General features: G+C 45.1%; 1 protein-coding gene across 3 annotated transcripts in view; it reads right to left on the reverse strand.

Annotated features, from left to right (window-relative positions):
• pik3r3b (phosphoinositide-3-kinase, regulatory subunit 3b (gamma)) overlaps positions 1-17500 on the reverse strand; it is a 104613-nt gene that overhangs the window by 11631 nt on the left and 75482 nt on the right. Inside the window, exon 1 of one of the 3 annotated variants that reach the window (XM_076277832.1) lies at positions 5207-5660. The exons of 1 other annotated variant lie outside the window; for it this stretch is intronic. In XM_076277832.1, coding sequence (XP_076133947.1) covers positions 5207-5315 — 109 coding nt within the window. In that variant the 5' untranslated portion in view covers positions 5316-5660. Of the gene's footprint in view, positions 1-1060; positions 1273-5206; positions 5661-17500 lie in introns of those variants that run through there. One more of the 3 variants, XM_076277833.1, reaches the window with a different exon arrangement.

Below are 17500 nucleotides of genomic sequence, written 5' to 3' on the forward strand. Positions count from 1 at the left end.
AGGCTGTACACCAGAACAGAACGAGCGAACACTCACACACAGAAACACAGACACACACACACACACGTCACTCAGTGTGTACCTCGGGTTTAATTCATTCTAAACAGATGTATCTAGACTGACTGCATGCCTAAGGCTTCACAGACACACACACACAACTATGCACGCACGTACGCACACACACACACACACACACACTCTCCCTCTCTGCACTGACTTGTATGCCTGGACATGTCCAACAGCTTACATTAAGAGGCATGAGCCTGAAGTCCTATTTGTACAAAGTCCCAATCCAAGCCCAAGCCCAAGAGGAGAGAGAAGGCAGAGAATAAGGAAGGACACAGACATGACAAGGCAAAGAAGCAAAGACTCAACAACAAAGACACAGAGAAAGAGAGGACTGAAAAAGAGAAGGAAAGAAAGAGAGGACTGAAAAAGAGAAGGAAAGAAAGAGAGGACTGAAAAAGAGAAGGAAAGAAAGAGAGGACTGAAAAAGAGAAGGAAAGAAAGAGAGGACTGAAAAAGAGAAGGAAAGAAAGAGAGGACTGAAAAAGAGAAGGAAAGAAAGAGAGGACTGAAAAAGAGAAGGAAAGAAAGAGAGGACTGAAAAAGAGAAGGAAAGAAAGAGAGGACTGAAAAAGAGAAGGAAAGAAAGAGGACTGAAAAAGAGAAGGAAAGAAAGAGAGGGCTGAAAAAGAGAAGGAAAGAAAGAGAGGACTGAAAAAGAGAAGGAAAGAAAGAGGACTGAAAAAGAGAAGGAAAGAAAGAGAGGACTGAAAAAGAGAAGGAAAGAAAGAGAGGACTGAAAAAGAGAAGGAAAGAAAGAGAGGACTGAAAAAGAGAAGGAAAGAAAGAGAGGACTGAAAAAGAGAAGGAAAGAAAGAGAGGACTGAAAAAGAGAAGGAAAGAAAGAGGACTGAAAAAGAGAAGGAAAGAAAGAGAGGGCTGAAAAAGAGAAGGAAAGAAAGAGAGGACTGAAAAAGAGAAGGAAAGAAAGAGAGGACTGAAAAAGAGAAGGAAAGAAAGAGAGGCTGAAAAAGCAGAGACGTGTCAGTCCTACCATCCTCTTCTGGACTCTCTTTCAGCTGCATGTGGAGTTGGACTTCCTGCCTGTTGTCCGTCCGTAATCCACTCCTCCTCTCTCTCTTTCTCTCCCCCTCTCTCTCTTTCTCTCTCTCTCTCTATCTCCCTCCCTCCCTGTCTCTCCTCTGTTCCTCTCTCTCCAGTTGCCTGTGTGAGACTGAGGAGCCGGCGAGCGACGCTCAGGAGCTAAATCTGCCTGCGCGCGTCCTGCGCTGCTCTGAATGGAGCGAGCAGCGGCCAATGGGAGGGCAGAGGAGGCGGCCACACACCTCCAGTCTCTGACGACGCAGCGCGAGAAGAAAGGGAGAGGGAGGGAAGGAGGGAGGGGGAGGCAGAGAAAGAGAATCCTCTGGGAATGGTGCGTGGGGGAGGCTATACCCCTCCCACTACCCCCCCCCCCCCATCATATATCAAGTCAGTGAGTCTGCACGCAGGCTTCAGTGAGAGCGATTGCAGCCTCTTTTCCCCCTCTCTCCAGCTCACACACCTGAGCAGGAGCACTGGCAGACGAGTCTCTGTGTGTGTAAATTAAAACCCCCGCCTCATGGCCCACTTCCCCCAAACCAGCGCAAGCTTTAGAAAAATAAAACACACAAACACACAGACACACAAACACACATACGCACGCACCGCCCGCAGCAGCAGCAGCAAGTCATTTCCTATTGTGAAAGAGTGCACGGATTGCGTGCACCACAGAGGAAGGTAGCGTGCGGCACCATCAGATGGATTGAATGGAGAGAGAGAGAGAGACAGAAAGAGGGAATAAGAGAAACAAACAGATGCATGTATTGTCAGTGAACTTCCGTTCTCAACTCAACATGTCTCCCTCATTATCTGGGGCAGTGAGGACAGAGAAGACTGGGTGGGGGGGCCAGGGGCCACGACAGACAGGAGAGCAGCATCCCTAAACCACTTTTTCCCATCATCATGAAGGCCACCAGGACTCACAAGTAGTACAGAGCAGTACAGACCCCCCCCCCCCCACACACACACACACCTATGGGGACAAGAAGCCTGAGCGCAGAATGGACCACAAAGCCTCCACTGGCTCATAGAGACGCAGTGTGTGTGTGGGGACGAACACAGAGCCCAGAAGACACAGGACGTTTCACGACACCAGAGAGCCTTAGGAACACCCACTCCATGACATCACAGCCCATTATGTCCCCATTTTAGCAACGGGGATGAAAATAGACTCGGACTTTTCCACAAATTCAGTGGAATTCTGCGGTAGAGATTCAGCCCATTTCTCATCTGACCACCACCGCTGCCACCGGCCCCTCCTCCAGCAGTGCCCCGTGCACACACACACAGGCTGCTGGGAGTAACCGCCTGGTGGGCATACGTCCAGACCAACTTTCCCCTGGGGCACTAACAACACCTGTGTGGCTCCTACCAATGTGATGGATACAAAGCCATCAGAGAAAACACACTACCAATTCGCATGTGCAACACACCAACACACACACACACACACACACACACACACACACACACACACACTCTCTCTCTCTCTCTCTCTCTCTCTCTCTCTCTCTCTCTCTCTCTCTCTCATCTCAATTCCTCTGTAATAAATATTCTGATGAACAGCTGCAGGGATGCTCATCCATTTCTCTCTCCATCTCCCACCAGGTCTCCATCGCTCACTCAGTCACTCAGGGCCAGATGGTTGTGTGTCCTCTAACTCAGCTTGCGTCATATTAAGACAAGACAATAACACAAATGCTTATGTGCGTGCAGTGTGTCCCACAGAATTGAATTCCATTTGTGGTGGTTGGTTTGCGGAATTAACTTGAATACAACAGTTCTTAACAAATTAGCACAGCGTGGTTATGATGCGAACCAGATTTAAGCACAATTTAGTACAACCTGGAAAATCATTGTGTGGTGGTCAATGTTGATATTGTGGTGGGCCGCCACAAATAAATCAATGTATGGGAAACACTGGCGTGTGTTTGTGTGTGTCTGTGTAAACAAAATAAGATGGCTATGAATGAGGGACTATGAAAGAGCATAAGGAGTGTTCCCCGTGTTGTTGCCAATCCTGCTCCAACCTACTGCTTTGTGTGCCACACCAGGGTCAACATGCTGCCTGAGCACCTGCAGCTAGTGCAGCGTCTTATCAGGCTCTCTGCCTGGCCAGTTGTGCGCACCATCAATATGAAGGCTGATGAAGCAGTGGGGCTGTTTAGCACTCGGGGACTGGGGAGCATGTAGTCTGCCTGAACCTTTTTGCTAGACTTTCCTAAGCCACAAGAACCTTTTGCAAGGAGACATCACCTGTCATTCTTTTCAACCATGCATTGCAACGCATAATCCAGACACACAGCCTTGTTATTAATGATCACTTTTCAAGCCTCTAAATTAGGTCTTTCAAACTTGTTATGTCAGATTTCTCTGCCAAGTAAAGCATGGTCCGATGCATCTAAGGCATGTGACATGCACTAAAAAGTGGGTCTATGGAGTCTAAAATAAGGTAGGAATATTTTTCCTTGCAGAAATGCTTATATGCACACACATAAAGCGGTCGCTCATTTATGGGATAGCTAAAGCTCCTGATTAATGATCCTTTGTCATGTCTATGTGCCTCCTACACAGAGCCCATTCTCTAGTCAATGACATCACCCTGAAAGACTACTGACAAAAAAAGAAAGAAAATCACCACTTTACTAACATAGAGGATCTGGCTACTGCCTATAGGCATCCATGTGTAAAGCGCTTTAGCCAGGACGACTTTCGAAGATGTACCATTGCATGGCTAGATTGCATGTAAAATAGAATGAATCCCGTTTTCCCAGTACCCTACCATCCATCCGACTAGCCTACAGAAAGAGGTTACTTTCTACAACAGCTGTAAAAAGAACGTGAGGCATATAGAGAGAAACAGAATAACACAGCTGAGGGCTACAGTTAGTGTTACACTCTTTTACAGCTGCAAAATTAATTAGATGGGGGGGGGGGGGTGAATATGATACTTAAAAATTCTCTGAGAACAGATCAAGTTCGTGAAATGAATACATCAAGCTACGGGTTCGCTGTACACTGTGCAGACACGGACAGATGAATGTATTTAAGAGGACACAATCAGGCATCAACAGAGGAGGGTTGTCTTTGACTTTAACACAAGGTATTCAAATCTCTGTCGGACCCATCCCCCAACCAACTGAACTGGACCTAGGCTACGCCATTCACTTCGGGAAAGCAACAAATATGACAATATTCAGTAGGCTACTATGCATTAAAGACAGCGCAAATGTTTGTGCGTGTGTGCAGAGGCGCAGACGGGATAGGAAATGTAATGAGAGAACAAAGCCCAGCAGCCATCCACTGTGCTACGGCGTTACGTCTGGGGAGCTGGTTTCTAAATTAATGAACTGACATTATGCCTCCTAAGTCTGCCTGATCTGATGCCTTTCCGTGTGAATGCATATTAACAAAACTGTCCGATAATTTCCACAGTGCTACAACAGAGGCATCAGGCACCGCTGAACCATCCATCAGGCAACCCTGTTTCACCAATTCATTACATCCCATAGATGACAAATTCTACACAAGACAGTGCAATTAGTTCAATATGACTTAGAACTAGTTCAGGTGTAAGCTATGGACAGACTATATAATGTCAGTTGCAGATGCTTGCTTACGAGTTAAATAGCTATATGTCTCTGGCACCCTGGTAATAGCCTACAGTGCTTACATCTAACTTCTGCAGCACCAGTCAGCTATCAGCCATCCTCATCCTAGTGTCTAACGCTAACAATCATCAAAGTAAAACTGATTTCAACACCACGCAAAACGTATGAAAATAGCTTAATTTAACGTGAGATTTTTTTAAAATGGACTGGGAATGACGCTATGATTAGTCCAGTTATCATGTAGCCTATGTGGAAAAGGGTAAAAGAAAGCTGAGGCTTAGTGATCGAGCCATTCACTTTTCTGCCACTGGAAAAATACTGCTAGCGGGACTAGAATGGACAGTGGACTGCAGCTAATGAACTCCTTCTTGCTCCTTCGCGGAGCCAAGCGTAGGCTAGACTGTGTTTAAAGTTTGTGGCAGCGAATCCAAGACAACATTTGAAACTTTACGAAAATAAGACAAAATATAATACGCTCTAGTAAGTACCTGGTGGTTGGTCCATTTCAATGTAAAAGATTAGTTCTGTTGAGTATGGCATCATCACGTCTCGCCAGTCATTGTCTTCTTTCTCCGTATTCCACACTGTATTGTACATTGTCTGACTTCAATGTCGTATGACAAGCTTATCTGACAAGCAAATCTTTCTTTCCGGGTTGCTAGAAAACGAGGACATGGACGAATGTCCAATGTATAAAATCTTTTGACTGGTTTAATATAGCTATCTACATAACAAGCTACCGTGGTTTGCTCAGCTCAACTTGAACAGTCTGCTATCTGAATTCCTGCTTCAGAATATCTTCTGTGAGTAGCCTATGTCAAAGCACCAGGCTTCTCTGTCCTTGCGCTACTTGATCAAACATTAATAAAAAAAATTAACAGTCCTACAGAACAGAAAGTAGATGCCAGCTCTACTATCTACTCCGCTCTTTCGCGATGAAACAGTAGTCATCATTTTAAGTGCAAGAAGACCAAGCAGGCAACCTTTCACATCATCTCGCACATACCACTTTCTCAGAGACACACAGGGGCACCGGAATACAAAAACGAGGCACGGAGAAAATATCTCAGCATCAGCAAGCTGCAACTTGTGAGACTTGGAGTTTTTCTAGGATATAACAAAGATAGTACAACACGGAGGGGTCTATTTTCTACTACGTTGTTGTTGAATTAAAGTGATATAAGCCGTGCATATAGTGACATCATTTATTATTCCCCCTATTTCGGCGTGAAGTGGTATATCCCTCCCCTCGATCGTTTGCTGAGCTTAGATGCCGTGCAACACGCAGGCTCCAGATTTGGGAACCAATGGAACACCGGTGTTACTTCAACTCTGTTGCCAAAGTGTCTGTATTTCCATTTTTTGCAGCCGCGTGTTCCTATCAAGCCAATGAGCAAGCAAGGAAAGCGCAAGTTAACACTCCATTGGCCGAACAGTTACTAAGAGGGACAAAGGGACGGACAGCAGAAGGAGAGTGAAGGTGTAGGCCTACCAGAGGCTTCAGCTAAATTCTGAACACGTCTTCGACCTCTGGTAACCTGTCCACCCACTTAGCGAATAGCCTACGCATATAGGCTACAGTACACACAAACAGTGTGAGAAAGATGTGAAGATTAGAATGCATGCATTACTGGAAACAACTGTAAATAAGTTATACTTTGCAACCTGAAAATGTATATCCTCGCTTTAAATGTATGTATTTGATTTATTTAAACATATGTTATACCCGAAAAAAATGTAGCATATCAGCTCTACAGGTAGGCCTAATTGCAGTAGCCTACATTAGAGGTAGGTAAAACAGGATGCAGAGCACATCAATTTACAGGTTGAAAATCCAAAGGCCCCATTAAGCAGCAACCACATATAATAATATTTAGATTATGCAAACAATTTACATACAATTGTCCAGTGTAACAGAGGTGGTTCTACCCCCCCCCCCCCCCCCATGTAATGGCAAACTAATGGAAATGGGAGAGCTTGGTGGCCTGTTTCAGACAATCACTGAACAAACAACCAATCTGTTCTGCACTCCACCCCTCTCAACCCCTCTCGCCAGTGGCCTCGCTCTGCTCATCCGTCTGATCTGTCTGTCAAAAAGAGACGAGCCCCCCACTGCCACCCACATTCGGGAGAAGGTGGGGGTGACAATGACAATGCATACAATGCATGAATCTCTTTAATGCAACATAAGGAAGACTCGGTGAAGAAATACCCAGATGGCTCGTGCCTGACACACGGAGTCTCTCTGTCAAGTGTGTCAAACTTGCTTAATTGCGACTGTCTGTCTGTGTCTGACTGGCCCCGGGGACAGATGGGTCCCTAGCAATGATGAGGAAGCTGATGAGCTATTGGGCGATAATCCCTAAAAGCTATTGGAAACACATGATCTGCTGCGCAGTATGTCTTTGGGACAAAACAATGGAAAAATCTAATTCATCACATAAAATAGATAGGCACAATTACATTTGTGGCTGTTTACACACTGCATAAATTACCCTAAATTGTACTAGATTGTTTCCCATTGGCATGGGCAGATTTACATATCTTTCAGTAGGACTAGCTGCTGTAAGGCAGCTCAGTGCCTGCTCAGCTCAACTCGCAGGGGACACGGGGGCACCCGTGTATGTGTGGTGACCATGGGAACCAGGTGTCTGCAGAAATGAAGTAGCTTGTAGAGAAAATGATCATAGCGTACAGATGTGGAAATCTGCACTCTCATATGCAGATTCGTTTTAAAAAATCACATGGTTTAGTAACTGATGGTTGATAGGTTCACCAAGTATTGTATACACAAATAAAGTGTTAGGCCTAATTTCTTCAAATCTTTGATGTTATGTCATGCCTAAACGCCCTCATATACCACAGATATGATTGACATGGTCATTCAACCTCTTATTCATAGAAATATGTCATCTTTAATAATCTCATCACAGATAAAGGCTGGTTTACTTATATAAGGCTGCAGGTCCTACCCCCATTCTCAAACATCCTGTACTGAAGGAAGGAATGAGTCACCTGATGTAGATAAATCAATGCTGCTACTGCACTCAAAGCTATTCCCTCTCTGTCGCTGTCCCACTCTCTTCTGTCAGTCATTGCTTATCACATTTGAATGCTTTCCTTATAGGAGCACAAATAGCCTTACGCTCTTCTCTTGGGTCAAGCATACTGTATGCACAATACAACAAGAGATTCTAAGATTCTACGCGTAAATGACCTGTAGATTGGCAAATGGAGGGGGTGGAGCTCTTCGGAATACCGATGTGACGATGATCAGCTCTGTGTGACTGCGCTGAGACCATCCCATTTCTGGGCTGTTTATCTGGAGACCCCGGCTTTTTTGCTAGCATTTTGTGTGACTGCAGTAACTAAGTGTGGAAAGTACAATTTCACAGTGGAGTTGAATAGGCTGCTTTATGATTTCCAGGCAAACCCAGACACTAGAGCACACACACATACACACACACACACACACACACACACACACACACACACACACACACACACACACACACACACACACACAAAATAGAGGCACTCTTACATAACATGCCTCAGTTGGTCCTTATACATTATGCATGACAAGGAGCCGAAATCTGAAAGTAGTAATATCATTACTTTACTGTTTAAGTCATTGTGCGAGATGAAACTGGTGCTCACCACTAATTTTCCCACCCCACATCCCCATATGCACATAGTAAATTAGTCATGACAAGAGGATCACCTTTTTCTCTTTTGCAGCGCTCATCAGAATTATGTCTCTCTTTGGATATATGATATGAGAAAGTGCTGGCATAAGCCATACAGGCCGCTTATGTGAGGTAGGACCCTTAGGCAGACTGCTGGAGAGGACATCTGGAGGACCCTATGCTGCATACTCCATATGGTTAAATAGCACTTTTACTTAAATAGCACTCCACTAGTCTCTCTTTCTTAAGAGAGAAGAAGAAGAGGTCAGTGGATATGGGTCGGTCTCTAGTGTGGGATTGTATCTGTGTCATGACTTCAGAAAGAATGGGTATAACAGCAAGGAATTGCTTTGGACTGTGGTGATAAAATAGAGTTAAAACTAAATCAGAAGCATTCTGTTCGGGGCCTTGTCAGAGGATCATGAGTTTTCCCTTTCGCTTTGATTTCATCCACTGCTTTTCTTTCAGGACCACTCATAGATGAGGTGACGGCAGCACTTGTTGAGAGTCATGTGTCTTCGATAATCTACGCTCTGATTGGAGTTAAACGATTAGCCATACTCTTCTCACACATCTCTCTGTGCTCACTGTTCGCCCATTTTGCATTCACCCACATATTAACTGTGTGACTTCGGGTGATAGAGAAGCTGTGTTGAGTTGACATGGCGGCTGAGACCGAGAGAAATGGACGTTGAGACACTCTAAGACCCACATCTATGCTAAATGCATATGCAGCAGCCATCTCCAAAAGCTCAAAAGCTGGCACCAAAGTGTTAAGAAGTGGGAGAGTCTGGAGAGCCATACCCCCCCCCCCCCCCCCTCCCTTCATGCCTCTGTAAGCTCATCAGCCCGGGAGAGGAGCATTCTCATAGGCCAGCCAGGGAGGAGGCTGGTCCTGCACTGATACTGCGAGGCTCAGCCCTATCTCTACCCGTCTCTGAGGGTGGCAGTCTGCTCAGCGCTCCTGTCAGCAGAGCCGGCTCGGTGATGTCATCCCGCAATGTGAGCATCCCAGCTGGACTGATGCAATACTACGGTGACACTCTGTAACGAGCCTCCCCACACCCTCCCTGCTCAATCTGCCTCAACGTCTCTGTGTCGTGCTCATGCTTCGCCTCATTCTATCCCTCTTTTTACTCTCTATCATTTCCCCCTCTTTCTATGTTCTTCTATTCCTATGGTAATGCATGTTGGGGTTGTGCTCTTGTTTTATAATCAGTCTTTGTGTTCTGGCTGTGGTCTGCTTTAAGCTCTGAGCTCTTCACTCTCTCCCTCACCCACTCCTGCTTCAGTGGGCGCTCTGAGAGCACACACAGCCATCCTTTTATTTCCCAACTGCTCGCCGGTTGTCATGGCGTCAGGGCACCATTGCTCAGCAGTATTCAAGCCAGCAGATAGAGAAAGGGGGGTGGGGGAGTGGAGGGGGGTGTTGTAGGCTTGTATCTTAACTCTCTCCTGACTGCATCTCAGCAGCACAGGCCACACAGCTGTGAGTCAGGGCTGCAAATCACATGCTCGCTCAGTTTCTCAGCTTTGTGTGATTTCCAAGCTCAGCGATAGTGACCAAGTGGCCATTGACTTCACAGTGCAGGCTGAATATCCGTCAGCTTGGATAAGATAGCTTGGTGAAACAAAAGGAAGCAAGCAAATAACATCTACAGAAAGACATGATATGTGCACTGAAGCCATCCGCACCACTGCCTGTGTCTGAATCACTGCCTTATAAAAAAGCCCCATTGTTCTGGCCTGATAGTGCTTAGAGTCTTGGCTACAAATTCTTCTCCAGCTATCTCAGAAGTGTCAGCCTGGCAGTGGCATAGCCCAAAGCTGCAGGACAGGGTTTGCAACACAACGAGCATGCAGCAGAATGAAGCGCGCCGGCCCCAGAGTGCGAGCGAACGCTGACAGATAAATGGGACTCCCACGACCAAGGAGGATTCCTTTGAAGCTCCAGTAATGAATGGAAGCCTTCAGGGTGCCCGGCCAGGCCAGGGATTAGCATCAAGAACCAGGTGTGTCATCTCCTCAGGTCTGAGGCAGACACAGGGGAGAGTAGGGCTGGCAGGATTACCGAGCAGGCGGGTGACCTTGGCCAATTTAGTGCCTGGCTCACGGTGCCAAGGCCACGAAACTCAAGAACTCAGCACGACTCTGAGGTGCCAGCTAAACAAATCTCCAATCAGCCTATCTAATTAAAACAGTTTGCTGAAGAGGAAGTATGTTATTGGGCCTCAAGCAAAGATCCTTGATTACTAACAAGAGCAATGTAATTTGTTACAATGGGAGCAAAATGAGACAGTTCCGGTCTGCATAAGTGGGAGTGTCACCTTACGTCACTAAATAAACTTTCTCTCTTAACAAGCAATATAAGAGCAGATAAACGTAATTGTGTTTACAGTATTATTGTCTATAATCATGTATGATACCAATGAATCATTCTTTATGACATGGAATGCATCATTTAATTAGTCTGTGAGCCGAGCTAGCTAGCCATCTAACACTAGCTTAAAAAGCTATACAAGTGGATGGCATGTAGCTATGGCAATACAGTTATGCGCTAACAAGTGACTAGCAGTTGAGGGACTTCGCTTGAACTTAAGTTCAGCTAGTTGTCATTTTTCTTTTTTCACTTTATCTTGATGTTGTGCTGTATACATGCTGTGGCATAATGATACTATTGTGGTTGCTCAGCGCAGGCCAGGTCTTTGCATTCGGGGAGTCGTCCATCTAGAAAGCAAAGCAAAACTACACAAATGTGACGAATCTGAACCCACAGCTAATATCATCTAGGAATGGGAGTGTGTTAGTGGCGGTGCATGTTGGGGTGAGTTTCCTAGATTTGCATCTTTCCATGCTTCATTTAAATGCTAGGCAAATTTCTGTAGCCCTCAGCTGTCAAAGTGAAGTTTACATGCTCCGAGGGCAGAGAGTTTTACATTTTTGGAACAAAAAGTCAGCATTTGAGCGAAGAGGACCTTATTAATCAAAACATATTGTTAGCCTTTGCTTCTCTCAAATGCAGAGAGTGTGACCAGCCCCATTTCTCTGCCCTTTTACAGAAATTTATACAGCTCAGTCATCAGACAGCATAACCGAGGCCTTAAGGCAAACTGCCTTCAACTCAGGTTTAATCATTGACTATAGTCTCAGCCCTGTGCTCTGAACTGTACAGGACTTCAAAAAAGACGAACATCACATCTGCTTGACCTCATCAACCCCCAGGCTCTGGGCAGGTCAGCTGGCCAGGCCAAACAGGCTGAACAAAGGCACAAGGAATGCATGCAAACAGTGCACCCTTTATGGCCGAGCTCAGGGTGGGCGGTGTAAGTGCATCGGGGGGAAATGACTGATGGTTCATTTTGTGTCTCGTCGTTCAAGGCGCAGCCACACAGGTGGAGGATATTAAAAGGTTGCTCTGAACACTCGCATTGTAGCGCAGGCTCACACTGAGGGAGTCTTCAACATTCTCCCTTTACAGCGGACCAATCTAGATGTCAGGTGTCAGGTAAAGCACATGCATAATGCCACTTTCAAGAAGTGCGGCGAGGCCACAAAGGACACCACAGGGAGCATACTGTACTCTAGGAGCCATATGGGTGGCTGGACACCGCTTGCGAATAACAGAACTTTACCACGAACGTAACACAAGAACGTCTTCCACCCTGGAATCTTTCCCCATAAACTCCCTGATGAAAATGTCAACGGCATGATTAATGAGGCCTCCGCAATCAATTCAAGATGCAACACAGCGGCTCTGCAGATTTTGTGTAAATACGGAGCATAACCTGTTATTGGTAATTGTTACAATGCTTCTCCCTGTGTTCTCATGGGGAAGAATCTGCTCTTAAACAAATCTGTTTGATTCTGGTTTATACCACTCTCCTTGGGCATTCTGGTCTAGACCGAGATTAGTGAAAGCTAACCTCTGTCTTAACATCAAACAAACCATACTGCAGTAAATAGCGCAACACAGACTAGTAATCCTCACTCTGACATACTTACTGTTAATTAAACAGAAAATGTGGGCAATGCGATATTTAAGAATCACCTCACACTTGGCCACTTTGTGCAAGAGGGTGGACACACTAGGCTGCGATAAGTAATGGCTTAGTTATTTGTTAAGGCTAAGCAGCTCTGCAGAACCACTTCATCCAAGGAAACCAGCATGTTTAGGAGTTCACTATTAAAAAGTGGGTGTAGGAAATAGCAGTAGGGCAGCAATGCAATCATGCAGGTGGCCTGAGTCAATGGCTACTGAGTCCTAGCTGAGTCCAGCCACACCAGCCATACCCCATGGGGAGGTGGGGGGGTGATTGGCTGTGTACAAGTAAAACAGCACTCCCTTCACTGACCAAACACTGTTAGGGGTGATGGGCTGGAAGGTGGGATGCTCATGTGATGTGTGTGTGTGTGTGTGTGTGTGTGTGTGTGTGTGTGTGTGTGTGTGTGTGTGTGTGTGTGTGTCTGTTTGGCGCCAGGTGAACAAACAGGAGTCAGAGTTTAGGACATAAAGAGCTGGCAGCCATATTTGCTATGCGCACACAGACGAGGGAGAGCACGGCGCAAGACAGGGCCGAGTTGCGTGCCATGCAAGATCAGTCACTTACCACAACACACTCAGCAGAATATGAAACACTTTTTCAGGGGGCAGAGGGGCAAGCACATAGCCAACAAACACCATCCAAGCCACAAAACCATCAGACACTTTGGAGAGCTCTGCATCTTCAATAGAGGAGCTGCCCAGCAGTCAAGTTGTTGCAGTCATGCAATGTAAACAAAATACAGGCAGCACTGCTGAGTGGGCTGCCAACAGTGGATCTGGACTCGTGAGGGAGAAGTAGGATCAATGTGTGAACCAGATGGTCTCCGTTTGAGCCTACATACGTTATGCACTGAGAACCCTGAATCTGGCAGTTGGTTTGCTTTATAAACCCAGTGTATTTTTTCAAAAAGATGAATTACATGACTTGGTGTGTTGACCAAATATCTAGACTATTTATTCATGACAGGTAACAAACCATCTTTTTGTGTTTGACAAGACACACTGGAGTGATGAGGCAGGTGGCCCGAGCGTGAGGCTATTTTAAATGCATACCGATCAATTACCTTACTGATTTGTTGAAACCAGTTGGTTGTATAAATTAAGTTACTCAACGGGATGAAAATGACATGACACGAGAGACACACATGTGGTGGGGCTATTTAAAGGGCTGCAAAAAAAAGTCTCTAACAGCACAGGAATGAAGATCAGAGAGAACAGAGAACTACATATTTTGTAGGAGAACTGCATACTTTTCAGCTCTGGATATGAGGGTGATAAAGGGTTAATCACATCCAACCTAGTAAAGGGTGAAGAGAATGACTAATTGAGCATTTGGATATCTTTCTGACAGGCCTGCGACCAGGATAAAAAGCAATCCACACACACACACACACAACTGGGAAGCCATGTTGCACTGATTAGGGGGGACATATTTTAGCATGCTGCTCCCCTCCCCTCCCAAAATGAGCAGGCACACTCTCACAAAATCTTACACCTCATTATTTCACTCCAGATTCACCATCACTCAATATCAGCTTTTTGGACACATCAACAGTCACTGGGCATGCTTTTACAGACTCTCCATAACATTTGTTATGGTGGAAAAAAAAATGCCATCAATACCATGGAGAATGTGCATGGATGCAAACAACGAAACACTCAATAGAAAAGTGAATTGAGGATGAATGGTTGTTCTAGGCTGCACTGAGCTCATGCCTCCCATGTGAGATCCGCAAGAGAGGGCTGGTTTGTCTTCCAGCTGGATGAGGCAGAGTGTGATTTACTTGTGATCTTCAGAGATTAGATTAGCTGGAGAGAAGGAGAAGTTCATGGACAGAGAAGAGAGGTACAACTACAAGATTAAAGGAAAACAGTTTTCTGACTAGTTGACCTGACCGAGCCTCCTTGGACAAGGCAAATGTTATTAGACAGTACTGCAGTGGTGACCAGGAGCTAGTCTGCATTTGTGGTGGGACAGTGGAACCACCACATCCACTGATTTACCACATTTTTAGTTCTAGTTCAGTTTCCACGGTTTACCACGAGCCAAAAATATGAGGCCGAAAATTCCAAAAATAAATGGTTCATAAGTTTGAAATTGTGTGCCTCTCTGAGTAGCCTTTCTGCACCGTCGCTCTTAATCTGTGACTCATGTCTCTAAGCACATCTCATTTCTCATGTATGTCTGTCCTTGGTTTCTCCATCCTTGTTGCATTCCCTCCACATTCCCTTCATGGTTTTCTCAAAAGAAGGGACTACAATGGGTAGAAGGGTGGAAAAGAAGGAAGGGTAAAGGTAAAAATATGAGATATATATTTCATTAATCCATTGTCCATTGTATTGAGGGTTAAGTAAAGACCCCATTCTTATCATGTTTATAGAAGTATAATTTTAATAGTTTTATTTTATTATTAGTTGTTTATATTTCATTGTGAGTAATTTATAAATCAAACTTCATCATAGGTAGGAATGTACAGTGTGAAAAAAAAGTTACATGGCGTTTGCGTTTGCAGATCTGGGTATTTGCAGTAGGTTTTGGAACGTATCCCGCATCGCTGTGGGGCCACTACTGTAGATACAAGTAAGACATCTGCTGCCATTTGCTTCACAAAGAAAAACTAGGAAAAGTCAAATCAAATCAAATTTTACATTGGCCCTTCTCTGCCAGACTGGCGTAGCTATGGGCATGAGTTTATTATAAGTATATTGTGAGAACAATGCAGACCAAGCACATGGCAGCTGATGCTGAGTCACACACACACACAGAGACACACACACGCACACAGACACTGCATCACTCCGTGCTAGAGACTGTCGGTCGCTGGGGTGGTGAAGGTAACAAAGCTGCAGGCCAAGAACCATGACATCAGCGCAACCCGTGACAACCGACACCGTGGCTGGCATTGACCTGTGGTACTCTCTGCTTTGTTTACTGAGCACCAAATCATTAGGGCACATCTTCAATTATTCAAACTGCTGCAATGTCACTTACCCCACCTGATGAAGATGGATGGGGGATGAGGGGGGCTGGGGAGTATGAGTGTGTGTGTGTGTGTGTGTGTGGGGGGGGGGGGGGGGGGGGGACAGTTCAGTTCGGGCCAACAGGGGTTACCTGCTAAGTATCACTAAGAGACAGATGTTTTCATACGGACCGGGGCTATCCCTCATATGGAGAACTGCAACATATTCATATCATTGCATAACTGAGAGATCTGAAATCATGGAAAGAGTGTACTTTTCCCACCAATCAGAGATATAACTAGTCATATGCACATGAGTTTTGTGCTGCATAATACAAAAGGTGTAATCTGCACCAATATCATGTGTGTTAGATTACACTTGCCAATTAAATGGGTATACAGTAGTAGTCCTGGGAACCAAGAAAAAAAAGTGTCCAACAATTTCTTTTTTTTTGTGATTTCCTTTCTATTTAGGATTAAAAAAAACATCTTACAATTTTTATTTTGGACAAATTATGCTTTTAGTGGTATTGAATTAAGGGTAAACTTAACCAAATATAAGGGGAAATGTTATTTATCCTTCTAGACTACTTTATTTGCCTTTTTGGACAGTTGTATTTCTTTTTTCTGGATTGTTCATTTCATTTTCATGTTTTTCTTTCATCTGCGATAATTCATTTTTTAGTCTTACTCTTCCTCGCTATCTTCTTGAGGCACAGGATCATAGTCCTCATCTCTGTTTCACTCACTCATCGCCTGAGAGCTCCAAATCTGACCCCCCCTCATTCATCCTATACAAATGAAATTTCCCAAAAAATCTAAATATTTTGGTCATGGTGTCCATTATAATGGACATTCATAAAGTCACTATTATTTCAAAATGTAAATAACTTAACTTCTTTCAAAATGAATCATATGATTCCTGACATTTTCATTAACAAGACCATATATTGCCATCATAATGAATGCTTAATAAGAAGACACTATTTGACTTATCTCCCCTCCTTCTATAAAATGTGCTTGTTTTGATGTCAACCATTTTTGAGAACCAGGAAGAGGAGGTTCCCAGCAACCCAGCCAATCAGTGCTCTGTGCCCCGGTGGCCCAGGATGTCCTCTTTAAAAGACCACAGGAATTGATAGAATAGCTCAAAGGGGTAAAGGGGTATGCTTCTAGAACTTATGTCCACTACAGAGGACATAGGTCTATGGATTGGTTTTCAGGAGGATATGTATCATTTTGTGAAGGCTTGAAAATGCCTGTTAGGATGATGATCTGGATAAGTGGTAGAGAAGGGTCCTCAACCATCACTGCCAGGGGGCGAGCTGGTTGCAGGGGACGTCTAGTCTGGCACACTGTCCCATTCCCAATGGACACGCTAATGTGGTGGATGGCCACAGTCCTGACATGACATGACATAGCCAGGGTTAACAGGTCTTCAGACAGCTAAGCCTCTCACCCCAGACAGCTTTCTTTAACAGGTACCTGATATGACCCTCACACACATGCACACACACACACACTTGTTTTCCACCACTTGAGCTTGTCTTGAGTTCCTCCCTGGTTCAGGCTGGGACAATAACCTGGAGCCCAGCTGCAGGTGTTCTGCACAGATGACCATTGTGCAGTGTAGTGCCCTTAATGAAGATTTAAAGTGCTAAAGTTGGCAAGTATTCCCATGAAGTCCCCACACTTGGGGAGAGGTGAGGCTTCAACCTCGGATAACCTGACAGTCTGACAGCCAATAGAGGTAAAGGGAGAGTGAGATAGAGAGAGAGAGTGCGAAAGTGAGAGGGAGAGAAAGAAAGGGAGAGAGAGAGATTGACACATTGGCCCAACTGTTCCAGATCCTTCTGCCTGCAGCTCACGCTCATCCCTCCTCACTCGCTTTTTCCTATAGGCTGATCAGGTGCAACACTTATCTACTGGCACAGGATTGGGGTCAGAAAGCTATACACCCTCTTTCCATGAAGAGTGCCAGCTGTAGATACAGCTGGAGATTTGATTCATTCTCTGTGTGATAACACATTATCACATGCAAGTGCACATTTGGCCTGAGGTCCTCACCTCATGTGTAATATTTGTCTACAG

Source organism: Alosa pseudoharengus, unplaced genomic scaffold, assembly GCF_046254945.1.
Source record: "Alosa pseudoharengus isolate Yale_2024_CS ecotype anadromous, Long Island Sound unplaced genomic scaffold, YU_APseudo_1.1 YU_APseudo_1.1_scf_11, whole genome shotgun sequence".
Lineage (NCBI taxonomy): Eukaryota > Metazoa > Chordata > Actinopteri > Clupeiformes > Clupeidae > Alosa > Alosa pseudoharengus.